Source organism: Mastigoproctus giganteus, chromosome 5 (assembly GCF_048544385.1).
Source record: "Mastigoproctus giganteus isolate SK-2022 chromosome 5, ASM4854438v1, whole genome shotgun sequence".
NCBI lineage: Eukaryota > Metazoa > Arthropoda > Arachnida > Uropygi > Thelyphonidae > Mastigoproctus > Mastigoproctus giganteus.
The window spans coordinates 107,217,829-107,232,308 of NC_143579.1; the positions used below are offsets into that span (position 1 = coordinate 107,217,829).

General features: G+C 39.1%; 1 protein-coding gene across 1 annotated transcript in view; it reads right to left on the reverse strand.

Annotated features, from left to right (window-relative positions):
- The window catches only part of LOC150085622 (uncharacterized), a 298,691-nt gene that overhangs the window by 83,691 nt on the left and 200,520 nt on the right, over positions 1 to 14,480 (reverse strand). Inside the window, exon 8 of the mRNA XM_090374621.1 lies at positions 7,897 to 8,008. Coding sequence (XP_090230747.1) covers positions 7,897 to 8,008 — 112 coding nt within the window. The remainder of the gene's footprint in view (positions 1 to 7,896; positions 8,009 to 14,480) is intronic.

The window sequence follows — 14,480 nt, forward strand, 5'->3', positions numbered from 1 at the left end:
ATGCTCTTCAAATTAACACTTTTCTTTTTTAATTTAGTTATTCTTTAACATCTTCATAATCTTCATCGTGAAAGTAATTTCATTTTCGGCTTGGAGACATAAAAAAATTTCCAGCTGCATAAGACTAATTTGAATCACTATTTCGCACTTCCCGCGTCTTCTCAGAGAACAACCATTCCCTCTTACATTCCAAATAGCAAGCATCTATTGCTAATACACCCAGCAATAGGGGACTTGTACGCGCAAATTAGAATAACTCGCTGAATTCTAATGTGAAATAAAAGAGAGAGATACAGGTGCCAGTATATTTGGTGACTTTCCTTGAATAATGAATCGTTCTGAATTGGTTTTAAAATCAAACACTTTCAAGATACTTCGAACTGCTGCGGAGATTATCTACGTCTCATGACATACTAGTTCAGCAAATATCTAATAAAACAGTAGTATCTGATAAATGCTAATATCTAAAAAAAAAAACTAAACCAAATTACCCCGATAAGATTGTGATTTCAATCAAATTTCACTGCCATTTATAGTTAAAAATAATTTTAACTATAAACAACAGCCATAACATGGTTCAAGGAAAGTATCTCTTGGAAGAATTGGTGTTGGTGATTCACTTGTAATTTACCATCTGTTTACTTGCTCAAACTGTCGCAAAGATGCCAGACTCTCTTTAATTTAAGGTGATACATTGCTCTGCTCAAGGTGAAGGGAATGGAATTATCTTAAATCAAAACTAGGCTTATTAATGAGCGAGGTTGGATCGCTAAGACAGCGAGTGGTTGCCCCTGGAAAGTAACAAATCTGGAGGGTTCTGCAGTTACTTTAGTGTCTAGTACTAAGCCAAGGGACGCTTTTCCAATGGATGTAACAAAAGTGGATCATCCAATAGAGAGAAAATGAGGTTATATTAGTGGGTGAATCGATTGTCAGGAAAACTGTATTCTGTAATCTAGACAGATTGAATAGAACCATGATATGTCTACCAGATGCTGAAATTAATAATTTACGGAGTTAATGAACAATAACAACAAAAAAAAAAAAAAAAAAAAAAAACTGATGACTTGATCAAGAAATATAAAGTCATACTGGAAAAATGTTCCTGTGCCTGTAATTCCGCCCAGACATGATAGGAGGGCTATATGATGTAAGCTTTGTGGATTAACACGAGACTTAACTCTGCAAGGCTTATGGAGGAAGGTTTTTCACAGCTTGGCCTACCCAATTTAATAGTAGGGATTGACATTTTGAAAGAATGGAATTCATTTGAAGAGAAGTGTAAGTATCTTAGTATCTGATGGCACAGACGAGGCCTTAAAGGTTCACAGAAGCTGCTAATAGGGTAGGGATACTGAAGTCTCTTGTAAGATTTAGATAAAGGGTATTAAATATGATATTTATTGTAAGGTTCCTAGGTACACGCAGGTACCCTACCTTTACAAACCCTTCACGGTACTAAGCCAGGGGATAACAAGCGGCAGAGATATCATCTCGCCGGAAATGTAATAAATACATAATAGGATAAATAAATAGCAGATTGAATTTAGTTAAAAATAAAATATAATAACAATAATACATCAGATTAAAATAAAATAAATTAAAATAACACGTGACAGTTTCTTGAATTCAAGTTTCCCTGAAATTCTTGCCGAGCCGGAGCGATCTCACATCAGTTGATGGTTGTGGAACACACGTGCAGATCCAGGATGCACCGTCTGTACTTTTTGTCATCGACGATTTTGCACAGGTCGGCGTCCAACGACTGAGCTAGATGGAGCTTCTAAGGGAGGAACCGATCTTTAAAATGTAACCTGAACGGAAGAGCAAGAAGCTTGGGAGTGGAGCGGAGTGCTGGTTGAGGGATGCTCCAGCACACGGTGTCCCAAATGTTGGGCGCTGAGATTCTTCCAGCGATCATTTTGATGGTGAAGATTAGTCTTCTTTCATTCATTAAGGCTCTGAATCTGGTTAAATTCAGTGCTTTGGCCATCGGTGTTGTGTGAAGTTGTGGTGGGAGATGACACTTCCAGGTAGCCCACTTCAGGAGCCAGTATTCCGCGGCAGTCAATGGTTTGATTGTTGTGTCTGCGGCAGAGCCCCACAACTCTACCCCATACAGTATACCTCCGAAGATCATCGTCCTGATATGCGTTCTTATCTGTGGACGAGTACCCAGAATCATCTGTCCAGGTGACTGATGCTTCTGGGTAGCCAAGCGGTCAGAACATAACAACAGAACACACACATAATACACACAAACCGACGTCACACACATCTGGCCCATTTGTAGTGATACTGTTCTTCACAGAGATACGAGGCGGAGTTGAACTGACGTTCTAGGAGCCGTCCCTTACATGTCCACATGTCCATACGTTCTTATCAGATTGGTGTTATGAATATGTAGCAAGTGCTGCTTGGCAATCCACCGTTTCCTGTTGAATTTTGCACAGAGTTCTTCAATATGATGATAGAATCTTAATTTTCGATCAAAGGTCACACCCAGATCTTTCTGCTTTTCGATGCAGAGGACCAAGACTCCGTCTATCGTAGGTTGAATTATTGTTGGTGTGGGTTTCAGTGAGAAGACCATGATGGCGGATTTTGCAGGATTGACTTGCAGGTCAAATCTCATGAGGTACTGCTTTATTTCTGATAAAGTCTTGTTGATGGTTACCGTTGTGTCTATTGCTTTATCGGTTGATTTTATTTTTGTTAAGAGCTTCTGGTTAGATCAACTAAAGCTGATATTGTACGATAAACTGAAACATAGTGCCATACCGAAATGGGGGAAACGAATTATATTGCAAGTACAGTGTATTCAGAAGAGGTAGGGAAAAACAAAGGATGGTCTGTTTATCAAACATCTACTTGAAAGCAACACGACTCTTCCCAGATCCTGATCGAATCCAGGCAGTCGTTCAATTCATGTGATGTGAGATGACTAATGGTAAGGGAAAGACGAAAGTGGGAATGTATTGCAAGCCAAACGATTCCGAAGAATACGATAAAAACCTCTTTAGGCAACTTGATTGAGCAAGCATAAGCGAATACTTCATTATAAGCGACTACAATTTCCCTCTTGTAGATTGGAAATCATGAACATGCAGTGCACACAGCAGGAGTATAGAAGTTTCTTCACTCAGTTAGGTGATTGCTATTTATTTCATCCCGTTAGAGAAAGCCCAAGAGAGTCAAATATCTGTGATAGTTTTCACCAAGGACCCAAGCAGTATCAGAAATATCAGTATCAGTTCGGGAACCAATAGTATAGAGGAATCAAGATGTCATAAAATTGATAGTAATCAAGGAAATTTCAATGGTCAGGGCTTTATTAATTAGGGGAGGGAGAGGATTACAGCGGGTTCGGGTATTTCTTTAGCTCTATTAGTTGCGTTTATTACTATATGTTGTTTGATTCTTTTACATTATGGGAAGTGTATAGTGGATTTATCCTAGATGCCACGAAGAACCGCAAAAAAGAAAAAAATGCCAAAATGGATGATATGAGAACTGAAAATAAGCATGTGACTGTTATAGGCTATCCTGTGACGCTGCTTCATGAACAGATATGTAATAAAACCACTAATGAGGTAAGACATGCGAAACCAAAGTACGAAAAATCATTGGCGAAGAGAACTAAGAAAAAAAGTTTAACTCGTATATGAATGCAAAGAAGCAGAAAATAAATTCGACAGAGATATTTACATGGTCAAAGGAATAGGATAAAATCAATATTCCAGCTGAAATAATCTGGTATTTTGCAACAGTTTTTGTTATTGAAACAACACTGGCGATAAGCGGTAATAATACAGCCGTAGAAGGGTACATCTTGAGAGGTTGTAAAGTCTCAGGGGCGAATAGCATACGTAGTGATTCAGGAGAAATAGTAAATATTTTGGGAAATTATAGTATCGATTATTCTGAGTAAAAAAGTTCATATAAACATATGTCCAATTCTCAATGGATACGGAGATACAGCTGTTTGAAACTGGCGCGCACAACTCCCTGAATCAGATGCGACCAAGAAGCAGTTATAACCTGACGCTGTTTGGTGTTAGAAGCGTTGTTAAGAATTCCGCACCAACCCCACACATGCTGAATATGACAATATGGTGTTTGTCTACGGACTTTGTGGTGGAAGTGCTACTGCTGCTTGTACAGAATACCGTCGACGGTTTCCTAACCGCAGAATACTGGATTCAAGAGCGTTTACACCGAAATGCGCGAGGCTGGTGCAGTTCCCAGCGCTCATATTTCTTCTGAACGTGCAAATGAACAAAATGTGGATGAAATAGAACACATTCTTCATTCGGTAGAACGTAGTCCTACTGTTAGCACACGAAGGATTTCTACGCGAATCGGTGTTCCACAGACAAGAGTATAGCAACATTACGACTTGTATCCATTTCACATACAGCGGGTGCAACACCTTCAACCAGAAGACGACGCCCAGCGATTGGAATTTTGTCGGTGGGTAAATGCTAATCACCGATTAGTTCCATTAATACTGTTCAGCGATAAAGCTACTTTCATCCGTGATGGTATCAACAACACCCGTAAGTCTCATAAGACGAAAATCATTGTGCCACTGTAGAAACAAATTTTAAACATCGCTTCTCTCTGGCGCAGTTTCATCGACAATAAGTTGATTTGGCCTGTTGTGTTACAAAATCGTCTTACAGGACCCATTTACATAGAATTTCTGCAAAACGAACTTCCACTACTATTGGAGGATGTTCCCTTGATTACAAGAATTGGTATGTACTTTCAGCATGACGAAGCTCGTGCACATTATACCCGTCTGGTGATACAATATCTAAATTCCCTGAACGATGGTTGTTGTTGTGGTGGTACTGTTTTCTGGATTGGCCGCAGCTGGTCCCGTTCATTGGCCACCGAGGTGTCTCAAGACCTCCCTCAGTTAGATATTTGTTTGTGGGGATGGATGAAAAGCGCAGTACACAAAGAAAAGGTGAATCCAAGAGACGAATTGCTCGCTCGCATTCTGGATACTACTGCCCTCATAAAGGACAGCCAAAACGACCTCAGAAGAACAACACGTCATATTCCACAAGAGTTGCAAAGTGCATTGAGAATTGGACACATGTTTGTGTGAACTTTTTACTCAGAATAATCGATACTATAAACTCCCAAAATATTTACTGTTCCTCTTAAATCGCCCTGTATATTAACTATACTGAAAAGGGTGCAGGCGAGAGCATACAGCCATTAGTAATGTTAATGAGATCATCATTAGATTCAGGATTAGTTCCTTGATCTGGAGGCGTGTTGATGTCTCCTCAATCCATAAGGGAGGAGTCAAAGAAGTGATGGTCAATTACCGACCAATGCCTGACTTCTGGAATTGGTAAGATTATGAAAACTCAGGTTCAATATGCAATGCAGGACGATCTAGAAATAATGGTATCTATCATCAAACCATTGTTCGCCTCTAAGTACTGACTCCTCAAATGGACTTTCCACAGACTAAAGGTATCACCCCATCTCCACACTACAGCTACGGTCAACATCACGAACGTTCCGAAAGCTCCCATTGTTTGCTGAAGAGAGAGAGAGAGTTTTCTCCCACAGCAGATGCGATCGTGCGTCGAAGATCTGGACGTCAACCTGAAAAGTCTGGTCTGGATCGAGTACACAGACGAAGAATACTCCATAGTCGTTGGCCCAGAGTATCATAAGCTTGCCCTGTGGGATAATTATTTACACCCCAATTGGTAGGAAGGTCCTTGCACCAATCGGGTTTTCCAGCAGTTTGGTCGAGGAAGAACCCACATATTTCTCTCCTCGGATCTGAGGTTAACTCGACAGTTTCTCTTTAAGCCTGATAAATTAGCTGCGCTGCTGTAAATATCCGGAATGTGTGCATTGACAGCTGTAATGCAACCTTCTTTCATATATTCTTTTATTGTATTTTGATTTCTAATTTAATTAGAAATTTGTATTTTGATTTCTAAATTAAAAGAATATGTAGAAAACGTTGTTTAACTGGTGAAGCTTGCGATGAAGCGGGACAAAATTTGGTAGCGGTGTACCATAGAATAACGATGAAATGAGGAGACGGCGAGAAACTTCCGTCAGGTATAAGGGGCATTCATACGGGTTGTATAACAATTACGAAAAACGTCACATTACAGAAGTCTACACAAGATGCTCAAAAATATGGTCACACGACATTAGTAAGGCGTACCTCCAACAGCTAAATAGGCATGACAGCGTTGTTGTTGCTGCAGGGTTTTAGGAACATCAGCAACTAAGGCCATATTGCTTCGCCTGTATTCTTGGACGAAAAACCCGAGTTTCCAAGAATAAAAATCATGTTACCTCGGGCTGTGACCGACTAGTTCAGCCACGTTGTGAAGAAGGCCCATAAAAATTCCTCCCGTCATCGACAGGACTCGAACTCACCCGGTGTGGGGAGAAAGGCGATTCTACCAACTGTGCTACCGACGAGGGCGCCTGACAGCGGTGAACCAGGCTCAACATAAATCTGTATAAGATTCTGTAGCAACAAATCCCATTCTTCCATTAGCGCAGACCGTAGCTCACCAAGTGACCGAGGAGTTGAGTGGTCGGCGTGCAATGCCACGCCCAAGAGATATCAAAGTTCGATCGGATTTAAGTCTGGTGATCATACTGCCCACGGCAGACGTTCGATATCTTCAATTTCAAGATATTCCTCCACCACTTGAGCTCTATGTGCAGTGACGTTGTGGTGCATGAAAAGAAAATCTGAGCCAACCGCGCCCCTAAGAAATCGCACGTAGAGTTTGAGGACTTGTTCTCGGTATCCTCTGCCCAGTTACGGTACCCCTAACAAAAACATGAAAGGGGCGGCCGTTATCATAATTTCGCCCCACACGAGAACACCGCCTCCACCATAAGTGTCCCTTTCTCTGATGTTGGGGGAAGGTACCGCATTCCACGTTGTCTCCAGATGAAATAGCATCAATAAAACGTTTGTAGGATAAAACGGGACTCAGAGAACATAACTATATCACATTTGTCAGGGCTCCAAGTCACATGTTCATGGCACCAGTTTCGACGAGCTTTGGAGTGGTTTGGGATTAATGGGATACAAACCATTACATTCCTTACGTAGACTCCACTTGGAAATATTTTCCTGTGAAATATTCACCTGTGACCGCAACAACCTCAATAGACAGTTGATGGTAGGCCATCGTAGGGTTCCATCTTGCTGTTAGAGCCAGATAACGGTCTGTTATGGTTGAGGTAGCCCTTGGGCGACCGCAGACGGCTCTTCTAATGTTTTCTGTCTCCTGAAACGGCTTCCATAGTGCCGAGACGACACTGTGTTATACTTTAGCCAACGGGCCACCCCCGCCTGCGACTAGCAGGTTTGAAGTCGTCCAACGGACAGATGATTTTTGAAAGACTCTTTGGTTTAGATGATTTTAGATAATTCTTTTGAGATGGCTTGAAGCCATTTCAAAAGAATAAGTTTGCTTCCTCGAATAATCATGCCATTTAATACTAATAATCAGAAAAAAAAAAAAAAAAAAAAAAACTTGGATATAGCCTTAAAAGCGAATCATCGTTTGAAATGACAAAAAGATGGCGCTCATTTTTAACGAATATTAAAGAATAAAAACACATAAAAGGCCTTTAATTGCCATTAAATACTTCACTCATTTAATAATAATAATTCGCCATTCAATAATTAAAGATGGCACTCTTTTTAATGAATATTATAGAATAAAAACATATAAAAGGCCTTTAATTGCCGTTGAATACTTTACTCATTAATAATAATTCACCGTTTAATAATAATAAGCGGTGCTAATTTAATTACGATAAAGCTAAGAACACTCAGGGGACACAACAAATAGCAAAGAAAAAAATACTAACACCTACCAGCGTCAAGTATCCGCTGTTTGACACTGTGCTGTCGACTATGCCAGAACTGCCAGGCTTTCATCTCATCCTCTTGACTCTTCTCTTCTCGGAATATCAACATCACCACAGACTGTTAAGAAAACAAAGCGATATAAATTCGCTAATCATAAACATGCGTGCAATACAATAAAGTATTTTTAAGCATTCGAAAATAATTTCCAAAGAGAAAGAACACATTTTCAAATTAGGGAGATCTTTAGAGTACAAACATAAGGTCTGAAAATAAAGTTTCGTGACTTATTTTCTCGGCAGGTGGTAATCACTGGATCAGTTTCTTATTGTTTAAGCATCATTACGTATGTTTATTTCAGCATGGCTATCAAAAGTGAGAATCAAGCGAGCATTAACATCAATGTAAAGGTACAAGATGTATTGATTTCCTGTGAGGGCCGGAAACTGACTACATCTTCCCGGAAATTATTTCACCCAGAGTGTACCCCAATTTTAGAATGGGTCCTTGGAAAGGTAACTCACAAAGAATCATCGACCACGTGGGCCTACCCGGTCCGTGTCCAGTAACCTGAGATGGTAAGGAGAGGTTCAAAAGGAGATATGTTAGTTGACAGTTAAGCGGGCTATATAGTCTAACGATCGTCCGGTGTGTAGGTGTCTTGAGGACCCAACTTAACCGGAAAATATTCATTTCATTTTAATATTTTCAAAGTTCATATTAATAAATTGTTTAAAAAAAGTCGTCTTCTGGACCAATTGGTCCACAATCCCGGATGCTCCCTTGATCGAAATAAATCAGAAATTTTATGGACACCCTTCACATACACATTAAAGGTCTGACGTGGTCAATGGACATTGCAGAGTACATGCGTTTGAGTTAGCTGCGGTTCGAGCTCCGATGATCTCCCAGGCTCTTCTTTTGCAGTTTGGCCTTCCCGTAAAAGAAGAAATGAAAGATATTAATAGACTGTGTCACAAAGCAAATCAATAAATTTATGGAAACCCAAATGATGTAATTTTAGACCCACTTTTAAATAAACTTGACAATTTTTGCTAGCATTTGGAAGATGAATATATTGAAGTTGCTAAATTCCTATTTATACTCTAATACGCTCCTAGGGATTCGAGAGGAGTTGTTCTCATCTTCATCATAACAGATTTATTGTAGCCGATAAACCAGTCTAACAATTAATGACGGGAAGTGGCGGTTCCAGTAGGGGCTATAGCCCTCTTCATGATTTTTTACTGTTATATGACCATTAATGATTCCCCGGAACTGCTTTAGAGCACACAATTCTGCGACCGCCATGCATTTCTTGTGACAGCCCATTGGATTAATCTTCTAATGTGCGCAATGCGTGTCCACGTTGTTTAACTCAGGACCTCAGCGTCCAAATTCTTACAAGGACCCAGGATTTCTTTTGAATTCGGACATGCATATCCTCAGATTTTTTAAAATTTATTCTTATCTTTCTTAAAAACTGACAGTGTGTCCTCGCAATGTGCATTTAATGTTAACTGGCCTCTTGATGTTATGTATCAATTAGTTGTTCATATAAACAAACTTCCCAAATTAATCAATTATTTCCAACTTTGCAGCCTAAAATGAGGAGACATTTTTGTTAACACAGAGAGAAATGTAAATACGGTATCATTATCGGTATATGTATATGTTTTAATAATTCCAGTAAAAAAGCATCTGTTGAGCCTAAAGTAGTGTTATTTAATTGACATATTACATCAAAAGAGTTTAAAACTAAATTTAAATTTAACACTTAATTTTGACACCTTTAATTAAAATAATTAAGAGTAATTAAAATACAAATCAATTAGTTCATCTTAAATGCACTTTTAAAAGTGCTGTACTGTTATTACAATTTCCTTTTATAATTGATTGAGAAGTGCAATGGATGAAAATTTTCTAGAAAATGGCAGTGCAGTTTCAGCCATGAAGAAACGATGAACAGAAATAATAATTCTTCCTCCAAAGGTAATGATTGCTTATTTTAATTAGTTCAATCCCGAAGAAACACGTATGATAATTTTGAACTGCGTCAGGGAAAAAAAAAAAAAAAAGTTTTGTACTTTTCTTTTTAAGTGCTAAAAAATTAAATGAAAAAAAAAAAATTAAATAAAGTTCTAAACATTGTTAAGGAACCGGAATTTCTAAAATGGGTCGTGCGCGTGTCGTAAGAGAAGGGTTGTCACGTGAAAAAGATTGATCTAAAAATTATCATTCCTAGAATTAGTATAAACGAGCGGTGGAATTTAACATTTGCAAACGAATAAACGCTAATTATTAGATCCTTGACTTTTGATGATGACACTACGAACTTCAAACCTCGCGGTGAAAATTTGTAAATGCAGTGTTGAATAACTGATTATGATAAAAAGCTTTTGGGCTTATTTGAACTGATTCAACGACCTATTTAGAAATAACACAGTTAGTTACTAAGTGACAGTATGAAATGATGTCAATAAGAATAGAAGTAATTGAGAATGCGGCTAAATTAGTATTTGTATACTTTCCAGAAGAATAAGCACATCACTCTCAATTTAATTAAAGAGAATCCTGAAGAATGTTTTCTGTTATAAGTAGAAAGGACACGAGGGGAAATTTCACTTATTAAAAATAATAAAGAAATGTTATTAACGTAGAATTACCATCTCCTAACCTGTGGAAAATTGTTAAATAAATTCATCTGAGACCAGAATCTTTTATAGATAAGATGATTAAATATCCTTTGTGCCTCTCATGAGGCAGTAAAGACAGTAACAGTTAATTAATAGCTCAATATTCCCAATCAACTAATTCGGTATTAAACAGAAATGAGAGAGAATTTTTCCTTAAAGAACTGATATTGAATCCCAACTCTTTCGCTTGAAAGCCGAGTGTATTCTATCACTGCTGTTTATAACTGTTATACAGTTAAAGAGCTTGGAATACAATTCAATTTCGGATATGATTTATACCACTATTAAACAAAAACGCCTCTCTCGTTTAGAAAGACAACCCTAGCCTTGAACCTCTAAGGCTAAATCCTCTTCTCACTGCGCTAAAATTATCTTTGTTCTGCTGCTGGATGCAGCGCTACCTTAATGGCGAAAAAGATAAAATAAATCTGGTATTCTTTCAGTAATGTCTAATCAGACGGATCTGATATGCTAAATGCTTGTCCATTTGGCAAGTAGCACACATCCCACATGATAAATGGTACATTATAGTCAAATGCTTTGATACCCCGATAAAAACAGTTTCCTTCTTGGTCTACTGTGTCTTGGAGGGGCGATGTTAAGGAAGCATGTTAGAGGAAACCTTGGACATTAAAAAAACTGGCAAATTTAGCATCGTTAACAAAACAATACACTTTTTTATTTTGCATCTATTTGGTTTTTGTTTAAACATTGCGGAGCTAAGACTTTACTTCTTTGACCAAGGTACTTGCTGTATCTACATACCACAAGATAAATCGAGACGATGGTCAAAAGGTCAGCCTCGACTTCAGAGCGTGTTTGAAGGTTTACACTGGTGATACCATTGACCGAAGGTCATCAGTACCCCATTGTTTTCATTGTGGTAGTAAATGGGTGCCCAGCTCCGGTTAAAGATCAGATACACCTACTCGTGTACTAGAAAGAGCGCCTATTCAAGGCTACCAATGGGTTCAAAATAGACCTGAAGATGTGGTGCTGATGAGGACGGACCTTGACGATCTTCTAGCGGTCTCAGTGTGCACGAAGCTTTTGGTGTTGTGACCTACTTCCTCACGACAAATCAGTTTAATCGAAAAAAATCCGAGGTATAATATCACGTCTATCATTAATTATAATTTGCCGTCCCTCTAGGTAGGTTATGTAGGGCAGGAATGGTGTAGGAGGGAGCTAGTGCGAGTTGTGGATCATCAAGGCCCAGCAAGGAAATTGCATGACGCATTGGTGGCCATTAGACCCACCACCTTGTGTGGATAACAAAATGCAGTCTCTCAGAAAATGCTAAAAACCTAACAGGGATTTCACAGATCTATTAAATACACTCATTTCAGTTACACTTGACTTGAATGGGAGAAGTTTTTGATTCTTGGAGAAGTTTAGGGTAATGCTAATTCTAATGGAATTATTAAAAAAAAATTAAACTTTTTTCATCACAATTTGTTTGTAATAAGGAACCAAACCCTGGCCGATGTTTCTAAAACCAACGTCCTGTAGACCTTGTCCTGCATACCTCTGAAGATCTTAATATCAATGACTATTCGAATGTGTTAGCTTGGAACATGTTATGCAACTGCCTAGCTAATTAAGAGAGATGGATGTGCCGTTTGCTAATTAGTGATTCACAGTTATGAGCTGCGCAAAGGTGATGATGTTCCGGATAATAATTAGTTTTCATGGGGTTGTTTTTAACTCTCACAATAAGAGAACTTTGGAGATGATGGGGGGAGTGGGTGCGACTACGCAATTTTTCCATCTTAATATCTAGTATGACGACTAAATGTCTGAGGCAAGAAAAGCAACCGATATGGCAGAAATCTGGATGTATTTTGCCACGAGTTTGATATTATGAAATCCAAAGAACTCTTGTCGAGAAATCTAAAGAGCAGCCAGAGGTTTATTCTTTGTTTTCCTAAAACGATTCTATCTATACGAAACCGAGTCGTTATAAAAATGAACTATGGAGACACCGCAGTAGTAAGAGGTAGAAGGATTGTCCTCTTCCTTTTAGTAAAGGTCATCCGCCAGGATTTTTACAGATTTATTTCTGGCTCGAATAACCATAGGTAACTACCGATATCCAAGATTTGTACTGTTTAAGATGTTGGGCTCTTGATCAGGTTGGTGATATTGAGGAAAAATATCCAGAACAGGGAGGACCATAAGAAAATGGACATCAAACATGCAATCTGCAAATAGAACATCGGCCCATGGATAAAACAACTCCTTGTTTAACTGAAATCATTCGCAAATGGACCCTTGAATTGATTCTATTGGACCCTAGAGTTCGATTAAGGGACGATGGTGAGCCTGTCAATTGAGTGTGACTAAGAAGAGATTACTCTGAAAAAAAAAAATAAAAAAATCTTCAGCGAGTACTGTTATTTTCCATTACCTATATGAGCGTTATTTAATAATAAACGTTCCTCTGAGGTCACCTGAAAACACCGTTTCGTCCATTTCGCGATTCTGCTCTTTTTTGGAAGCGCTTTGAGGTACTATAGCCTTGAGATGCATAGCGAGGCCATCGATAGCGTCACCAACAGGAAGTAAAGAAAAGTACTCCCAATCTGTTAAGTTGAATAAAATCGTGAAGACACCTAGTTTTAGGAATTTAACAGAAAGATTCTACAAACATTTAAAACTCAACAGCTTGTGGTCGGGATAATAGGTGTAAGGACAGGAATGCTGCGAAAGACGAGATTTAATGTTTGATTGAAAGATATTAGTTAAAAATGAGTGTCCAGCTGGTTACGTGAAAGATAACCATGTTTCTGGTTAAGATTTTATGGTTTTCTTGAAAGATAGCCATAAAATATTCACCTTCCTTGATCTGTTTTGTTCCTTAAGGAACAAAACAGATCAAGGAAGGTGAATCCTTGATCTGTTTTGTTCCTTAAGGAACAAACCAGATCAAGGAAGGTGAAGATTTTATGCTTCAGCGTTTGACTGATGAACAATACGCACATTATTTTATTTCCATACCGCAATTTTCATCCCTATCCTCATTGCGTGATGCATTAAAATCAGTTCATTGCAAAAATGGACGAAAAAAGGCATGCGTCAACTGCTGAAAAACTTTTTCATGTCGAATTTATTCCTGTTTACAACTTGCTTTGTTTGCAATATTATTAAATCAAACTTAACGATGCCTCATTTATATAAAGAGAAAGCCTGAGTGGAATTTAAACCTCTATTTCGAAATTAAAACAGCATCTGTTTGTCAGAAATGGCATCCTGAACATTTGCTAATCACGACTCCATTCCAACTGAACAGAAATGCAAATCGGAGACATTCGCGTGTGGCAATCCCGCAGTGGGTTTCGTTTATATCAACAATGCACGTCAGTGCATCAATCACAACACGAGGCGTCAATGACCTTTTGCCGGGTTCCCATTTAACTATCAGATCTTCTCCGAGACAAACATTCCCCTCGCAATGGTTCGATTTCGCTGCAAGAATTCCCTTCAGGTGCATTTCCACCTCACGTGCGCATTCCATGTCCCGAACGCCACTTTCATGGAGGACATTAATCAAATCCCGGAACCGACACATCGCGGCAAAGGAAGACTGACCCTTTAAATTACTCTCGTGACGTCTCTCAACTTCCCTGGCGATTCCATGCAGGTGTGCCACGAGTAACTTCCGATTACCAGCTCGTCCTTAAGACAGGGGTCATAGGTCATATTTACTGTTACTACACAATCAACTTCGCCTCGCCTCCCCTCCCCTCCTCCGTCGGTCTCATGGTGCCGTTTCTTTCGAAGTGAATAACCGACTGTTCGTAAGTTGAGGGTGGGAGGGAGCTGGGGTGACGTTGTGAACTTTTCATTCTTCGGGTTTCACTCGGGGCGTTTGTGCCGCGGTCAACCTGCGATTG